This window comes from Nannospalax galili, unplaced genomic scaffold (genome assembly GCF_000622305.1).
Source record: "Nannospalax galili isolate Female #2095 unplaced genomic scaffold, S.galili_v1.0 scaffold610, whole genome shotgun sequence".
NCBI lineage: Eukaryota > Metazoa > Chordata > Mammalia > Rodentia > Spalacidae > Nannospalax > Nannospalax galili.
In genome coordinates this window covers 626,431-634,783 of record NW_008329141.1, presented here as the reverse complement: position 1 = coordinate 634,783, position 8,353 = coordinate 626,431, and the positions used below count along the sequence as shown (strand labels likewise).

The 8,353-nt window shown below is 43.8% G+C and overlaps 1 protein-coding gene across 1 annotated transcript in view; it reads left to right on the top strand.

The window, feature by feature from the left end:
• The window catches only part of Sgo2 (shugoshin 2), a 43,051-nt gene that overhangs the window by 23,210 nt on the left and 11,488 nt on the right, over positions 1–8,353 (top strand). Inside the window, exon 6 of the mRNA XM_029563565.1 lies at positions 6,813–7,099. Coding sequence (XP_029419425.1) covers positions 6,813–7,099 — 287 coding nt within the window. The remainder of the gene's footprint in view (positions 1–6,812; positions 7,100–8,353) is intronic.

Below are 8,353 nucleotides of genomic sequence, written 5' to 3'. Positions count from 1 at the left end.
CTATTGAGAGAAAGACTAAGATTTTTATACCATGGGGGTTGTAAGAGCCTCGGCTGCCAGATGCTTTTGCATGTGAAAAGTGGGCTTCTGACAGACAGTTGTCTGCTAGGAATTTACAGGAAGGTATGATACCTTTTCAGAGTCAAAGGCCACGTTAATGTTTAGGGCATTCATGGCAGACTCCTCAAAAGGAGAGGCAGGAAAGATGCCGGGAAGCCCTTTGTTATGCAAAGGAGCCCGCAGCACATCCCGAGCTACATGAGCTATCCGGTGTGAAGAAGCTTCGACTTTTGCACAACAAAGGTCTCCCAACAACCACTGAGTCTAGTCTTTTGGACAGATAGGCCACTGGCCGTTTCCAGAGTCCCAATTGTTGGATCAGGACCCCTTTTGCCACTCCCAGACTCTCATCAACAAACAGTTGGTAGGGCTTGTTAATATCAAGGAGGGCCAATGCCAGGCCTTCAGGAGAGCCTCTTTGATGGCTTGGAAGGCTATGTCTTGTTGCTTAGTCCATTGAAAGGAGTTCTCCTGCCCTCTAGTGGCCTCATATAAGGGTCTGGCTATTTCTGTGAACCCAGGTATCCAAAGTCTACAAAAACCAGCTGACCCCAAGAATTCCTGAAGTTGTCTCCAAGTCTTTGGGGTAGGGATACCCAAGATGGTCAGTTTTCTGGCCTGGGAGAGCCAGCGTTGGCCATCCTTTAAGACATATCCCAGGTACGTTACCTGCTTCATACACAATTGGGCCTTTTTAGCAGATACCTTGTATCCAAGCTGGTCTAGTGTCTGCAACAGGTCCTTGGTTGCCGCTTCACAATTAACTTTATCCAGGGCCGCTATCAGGAGATAATCTACGTATTGGAGGAGGCTTATTGTGGGGTGGGAGGCCCAGTACTCATGGATGTCCTGATGGAGTGCCTCATTGAAGATAGTAGGAGAATTTTTAAAATCTTGAGGCAGCCTGGTCCAGGTGAGCTGGCTGCTGAGCCCTCGGTCTGGGTCATACCATTTGAAGGCAAAGAGCGGTTGGCTGCTGGTTGCAAGCGTCAGGCTGAAAAGAGCATCTTTCAAGTCTAATACTGTATACATTGTAAGGTCTGGCCTCAATGAACTCAAGAGGGTGTAAGGGTTGGGCACCGTAGGGTGGATGTCCTCCGCCCTCCAGTTGAATTCCCTTAAAGTCCTGCACCGGTTGATAGTCATCAGTCCCTGGCTTTTTGACCAGCAGTAGAAGGGTATTCCATGGGGACTGGCCAAGGCATCAGAATTCCATACTCTAGGAGCCGGTTAATGTGCTTTGTTATCCCCGTTTTTGCCTCTGGGGTCATAGGATACTGCTTTATCCTGACTGGCTGCACTCCAACCTTCAGGGACACAACCACGGGAGGTCTCTGTTTTGCCAGCCCAGGCAGGTTGGTTTCCGCCCATAACCCAGGTATCATCTTTTGGAGGCTAATTAGGAGAGGAGGTGGCTCGGAAACCGGTGGGGAGGAGTAGAGTCTATATTCTTCTTCTAAGTTTAAGCACAGAATATAAGCTTCTGGTTGAAGAGTAACTTATCTCATCCCCCGTGAAATGAATCTGGGCCTTCATCTTAGTTAGGAGATCTCAGCCTACCAGAGGGTAGGGGTGTTCAGGGACTACCATAAAGGACTGAGTGAGCTTCTTGTTCCCCAAGTCTACTGTTCGTTTTGTGGTCCAGGGGTGTTGAGCTATCCCAGTACCCCCCTGGGCCCAGGTAAATTTGTTGGTCAGCTTCCCCATAGGGGAACTGAGTAATGTGCCCCTGTATCAATCAGGAACTCAACTGGTCGTCCCTCCACCTGTAGAGTTACCCAGGGCTTGTGGTGGAGGGTCCTCGAGCCCTGTCCCCCTCAGCCCTCTATCTCAGTTAGCTCCAGGACCTTGGGCCTTTTTCCCTGTCTCTTGAGGGGGCATTTGCCCTTCCAATGACCCAACTCCCTTCAATAAATGTATTGATCCTTTTTAAGAGGAGGTTTTTCCCTACTTCCCCAGCGTAGGGGCGGCCTCCAGTCATCTGGGCCTTGAACCTTGGGTGTGCAGGCTTTCCTCTTTCAGTAAGGAGAATTTTGGCAAGCCCTTTCGTTTGTCATTCCTCCAGGGTCTCTCTATTGTTATACACCTTATTAGCCACTGCTACCAATTCCATTAGATTTTTACCTTCAAATCCTTCAAGGCGTTGGAGCTTTCTCTTGATGTCAGGGGCTGCCTGGTTTACAAAGGCCATATTAATTGTCATGTGGTTTGCTGGTGCTTCTGGGTCCAAGGGAGTGTAGGTCCTATAGGTCTCTAGGAGACATTCTAGATAAGCTCCTGGTGTTTCTGTCCTTTCCTGTATTACCTGACTGACCTTAGATAAATTTGTGGGGCGCCTCGCAGTGGCCTGGAGACCCTCCATTAGAACCTGGTGATAGACTTTCAGGCACTCCCTGCCTTCAGCCTTGTATTCCCATCCTCTCATAGGCTGGGTAAGGGGAAAGGAAGCAGCTGTTAAGTCCTCATTTTCAGTTAGTTGCCCATGGGTCACCCGAGACCAGCCGGCAGCATTCCTGTCAGATCCGGTCCCTCTCCTCAGTGGTAAAAAGGACCTGCAACAGCTGCTGACAATCATCCCGAGTAGGTTGGTGGATAAAAAGGACAGTGTCCAGAAGGCTGATTAGAGCTTGTGGTTTGTCTGTAAAGGAGGGAGTTTGAAACTTCCAGTTATAGAGGTTACTCATAGAAAAAGGGAAGTAAGCTAAGGGGGTCACCCCCGTCTGTGTTTGGCGGGGTGGGGTGGGGGGGTGGTGGTGGTGGTGGTAGCTGACTTCCCTCAGCGGCAAGGCTCAAACAACTCTACCCTCCTCGTGATCTAGTGTGCAGTGAGCTCGGGCCAGGAGAGGTGGGGCTGGAGGCTGAAGAGAGTCCTCTGACTCCTTGGGTTGGGGGGCGGGGCTGGACTCGTGGTCGGGCTGCAGGGGGTGGAGAGCCCTCCAGATGTTGGCTCCCTGGGGTTGTGGCCAGAGCATAGGGAGGTGGAAAGAGGAGTTCTTCCTCAGGGGCCGATGGCGGGGGGGGGGTTACCAGTGGTTTTGAGGCCCCCCCTGGGTTCCTTTTCCTTCAAAGGGAGGAGAGTGACTGGCGCTCTTGAACCTGGGGGAGGAAGGTGAGGTTTCAGCCATTCGGAGGGTCTGAGACCAAATAGCGCCAGCCTAAGATATAGGGAACTGGTCCAGGTGTCCTGGAGAGCCAAAGACGACCTCATGCACCCTGTAAATGAGAGTTAAGTCAAAGGAGCCTTCCAAGGGCCAGCCAACTTTAAAGGAGGGCCATTCAATGGAATAGAAAGTCCTCAGGCAGTCAGGCTTGACCCGTAGTCCAGACATCGTGGAAGCCGCCTTCTGGAAATCTCAGAAGTTGTCAAGGACTAGGTCAAGAGGCATAGAGGAAACTTGTTGACCCATCTTGGGAAAGATCTCAAGGAAGAATAGGAGGAGAGGGTATTAAGGCAAACAGGAGCAAGAGAATCACACGGTAACGGAAGCAAAACTGCAAGAAAGAAGCAGAGAGCACCGAAGAAGGAAAGCTCCCTGCGAGCTGGCAGAAAAATTTCACAGCGCGCAGTCAGCTGAAAAGACCGCTCCTTTCCCAAAGGGGGCCAGGCCAGAATATCCCCTGGATCCCCCACCAAGAGAGGATTCGGGGCATCCCCCAGACTCCTCTGGCTCTGAGACCAATAGTGCGTCTGCCTGGTCTCCTGTGAGCCCCAGATTGTCCGGACACCAGAAACAGAAACCAGAGAAAAACTCACTGAAGCTGGCCGGCAGCAGACGAGCACTCTTCCCAGAAAAAAAAGGAGGTCTGTCCAATATCCCCAAATCCTGGATAAGCCCCCAAAATGTTGAGGTACAGGGTTTGGGAATGATTGGAGACCACCCAGTAAAATTCGAAATTTAGAAAATTTTATTGAAAAGCATTCCAATTTTGAACGACCAGTCGGGCACAGACTCCAGGAGCCAAATAATGGAATCCGCCCTGACCAATAATGACCTGGGGGGGTTTCTAATTGGGTACTCTTGAAAAAGCCCGTGCAAACTGGGCAACCTTTGAATTGATTGGATAACTGAATTCCTTGTACAGGGGAAATCTCATTGGTTATAGTCATGGTCGGCCACCTGGAATGTCTCAGTCTTTCCTTTTATGGTCAGGAATTTCAGTTGGTTTCTGTTAGACTCAGATAAGCAAGGCATGTCTGGGCAGAGCAGCCCGTAGTATGAGACAAAGGAGACTTAGCAGAAACTTAAGGCTGACAAGATGGAGGCTTGCTAAAAAATGGAGCCAGTGTGACCTGGATCCTTCAGAATCAGGGTCTTAAGTAGCTCAGGGTGGCCTCAAACTCAGTGAGGCTGGTCTTGAATTCCTTGCCTCCTACCCCTACCTCTGGAATGCTGGAATTACTAAAGGCATGCACCAAAATACCCAGCTTTGTTGTTTCTTAAAATTTGTCTTGATGTTAGTATGCACAAATACAGTTAATTTTTTGGATATTAACTTTGTTTCCAGAGACCTTGTTAATAACAGCTTGTTTTAACAGCTTGATGGGGCTTTCTCTTTGAATTTACTATGAATGCAATTTTATTATTTGTAAATACGGGTTTCTTTCCCCTTAACTTTCTAGTTTTTTGTTTGTTTGTTCGTTCATTCATTTTGTTTTCTTTTTTGAGATAAGCTGCCCTGGAACACATTACCAGGCTGGCCTCAATCTCATGGAAATCTGCTTGAGTGTGGGGTTGCTAGGATTAAAGGAGAGAGCCACCTGCCTGGTCCTTAACTACCTAATTTGCTGGGCAGGCCTTTCTTCTCTTCCTTCTCATTTTAGTGCAGAAGCTACTTCTTGCTCAAAGCTGAATAAAACTAATAAGAGAAGACATCCTACTGTGTTCCCATTGCTAGATATGATGTGAGCATTTGGATTCTCCAAATTCTCTTTGTGGGTTTAAGAAAGTTCCAAGCTGAGGCAGAAAGATAGGTTCAATGCTAGCTAAAAGCTGGGGAAAGTTATCTAAGCCCAAGGGTTTTGTGTTTGTTTTGGTTTTGGTGGGGTGGTGTTTGGGTTTTTTTGTTGTTGGTGGTTGTTTTTTTCCTTTGGTTTTTTGAGACTGGGTCTCTCTGTAGCCCCAGCTGGCCTGGAACTTAATATGTAGACCAGGCTGGCCCATCTCTGTCACCTCCCTCTGCCTCCCAAGTGATGGATGGGAGGTGTGTGTGACCATGTTCAACCGAGCCCACAGTTGTTTTTTCATTATTATGTGTATGTGTGTGTATGCATGATGTGTGTATGTGTGTGTGTGTGTGTGTGTGTGTGTGTGTAGGCACACATGTACCCGAGTGTGGGTGTGGAGTTTAGAGGACAACTTTCATGGGTCAGGTCTCCCTTTCCAGTGTGGATTCTGGAAATTTAACTCGCCCACAGACTTGCATGACAATGCTTTTAGCCATTGTATCCGCTTGTTGTTCCTAAGCCTATAGTTTTCTTGTCCAAAGACTTTTGATAATATCCTACTTCTTTTAATTATATCAAGAACATTCAGATTTTCTAGTTTTTCTTTGTCAGGTTTTTAACTTTTATTTAAAGAATTGTTCCATTTCTCTAGATAGTCAAATTATGTGAGTTTGAGTACAGCTGGGCTGTGTAATGATACTCTCAAAAAAGCAAAAAGCAAATAAAATAAATGGTAATTTCCTCTGTGTTCCCAGTTGCTGAAAGATTGTTTATAAATAGCTGTTGATTTTAATCAAATGCTTTTCCTCACTATTGAGAAGATGCTGCTTTCTTGTTTTACTCTAGTAGTATATGAATTTTTAATGTTTTTTATTCACATAATGAATTACAATAATTGGTATTATTGGTGTCTGTGTACGCAATGTGTATATGGGGGTGTGGGTGCCTCGTGTGTGCAAGTCCAAGGACAACTTTGTAAAACTTTTCTTTTCACCTTTTCATTGGTTCCAGGGATCAAATTCAGGTCATCAGGCTTTTCATGGCCCTCTCTCTGTCCCCAAGTTACAAGGCCCAGTTTTTAAATATTAAATCATCATTACATTCCTATAAGGAATGTCTGAGAAGACTATTTCTCTATCACAGAATTCTGATTGCTAATTGTTCTAAAGGCATTTTTCATGAATGTTATAATCAAAATGGTTTGTAATTTTATTTTCATATAATATATTTTTGTTAGGTTTTGGTGTTTAGATTATGCTAGTCATATAAAATGAATTGATAAACATTTCTTTTTCTGAAAGTATTTGTTGCAAGCTGGCATTATTTTTCTTTAAGTGTTTGAGAAAAGTTATCTAAGTTTATAGTTTTTGTGTAGAAAAGTTTTGATAGTATACTGTTTAAAAGATTTATATTTATTATTTTAAATGATGTATATATGTGTCTGTGTAAGGATATAGGCACTTGAGCACAGGTGCCTGCAGAGGCCAGAGGCATTGGATCCCTTTGGAGCTGAGTCACAGGTGATTGTTAACTGCTCTACAGGGGTTCTGAGAGCCAAACTGGGGTCCTGGATAAGAGCACTATGAGCTCTTAACCACTGAGCCCATATCCCATTTCTTTAATAAACATGTGAGTATTCCTACTTCTTATTTATCAGGTGTTTACTTTTTGTTTAAAGAATTTTTCCATTTCTAAAGGGTCAATTTATTGGCATAAATGTAGTAATATTTTCTTTTACTTTCTAAATAATTTTTGTAAAATACAGAATTTCTCATGAATTTCTCATTTCCTTCTCACTTGCCTTTAGGGTTCCATTAACTTCGGATCATGATGATGATGATGATGATGATGATGATGGTGATGATAATGGTTGTGGTGGTGGTGGTCGCGGTGATGCTGATAAACAGAAAACACAGTGTGGCAACATTATATCAGTAACATCACCTGATATTCCCTCTTCAGTGTCATTAAGACAGCCTTTATCCTTGCATCAGAGTAATTTGGAAGCATTATTTCCTAAAGAAGATAATCAGAATACCTGTGGTTTAGATCATTCAGAATGTATTTCTTCTACTGTTGATGTACTACCAAAAGGTGAATGAGATTGTTTTAAAATTTATGTAGTTGCTGTCAGATCTTCTTGAGGGCAGTGATGTCTAAAGTTATGTACATCTTTTGTGTTACAGATCCACTAACTTCTATTATTAAAACTACTGGTGAAAATTTTAATTTGAAAGTAAATATCCTGACAACTGTCAGATCCACAGGGGCCTAATACTGTTAGTCAAAAGCAGTGTTTAAAAATGAACAGGACTAAGGAGATTTCCATGTTAGCCTAGCTTATGATTAAAATATATATATATATATGTTTTATTTTCTCCTTTTCGTGGATATGAAAGTGGGGGTCTAGATGGATGTAATGACTTTTTTCATATCATAACCAGTTAGTTTTGTGATAGTCATAATTGTCAACCTGGAATGATCTAGAATCCCCTGGGAGAGAATCTCAGTTCTTAAGGAGCAGTTGTCTAGATCAGGCTGGTCTGTGGACTTGTCTGTGGGAGATTGTCCTGATTCCATGAGTTGAGATGGGGGACCCACACACTGGGTAGCACCACTCACCAAGCAGGAGATCCTGAACTCTGTAAGAATAGGAGAAGTAAGTATAGGCATACATCATTGCCCTGCTCCTAACTGTTGGTGTGACCAGTGCTTTAAGTTCCTGCCACCTTGGCTTCCTGCAACAGTGGGCTGTCACCTGAAATTAAGAGCAAAATAAACTCTTTCGGTGTTTTTGTCAGTATTTTGTTATAGCAGCCTAATTGAAACTAAGAGAGAGATAAAACATGAGCTTGAGTAATGACTTAGTAAGAAAAAATGATAGCACTTAACATTTCATTTACATGGTATTCCTAATTGATGATCCTGTGGTGCAGTCTACAGTGCTTACATATTTGTTAAAGATTTTTCAGACCAAAATATGGAACCATAACTATATTAAACTTAGAGCTTAGTATTTTTCTTCTCCACAATCATATGTAGCCTAATAAACTTTGAATAGTAATCCTTATCAAAGTTATCTCTATTATTCTGAGCTCATTGGCCTCCTTCATCTCTAGAAATACTAATTTATGACTCCATTGTTGCCTCCACTCTACTCCTGGGGCTGAGGGAATTCTTAGTAGTGTGTATTTTCTATGGATTTGAATGTAAAATGTGACTTATGGATACTCTGATTATTCTAATTCATTTTATTATTTATTTATTTATTTATTTTTATTTTATGTTTATGGGTGTTATGCCTGTATGTATGTAAGTGTACCCATGTCATGAAGTGCCCGCAGAGGG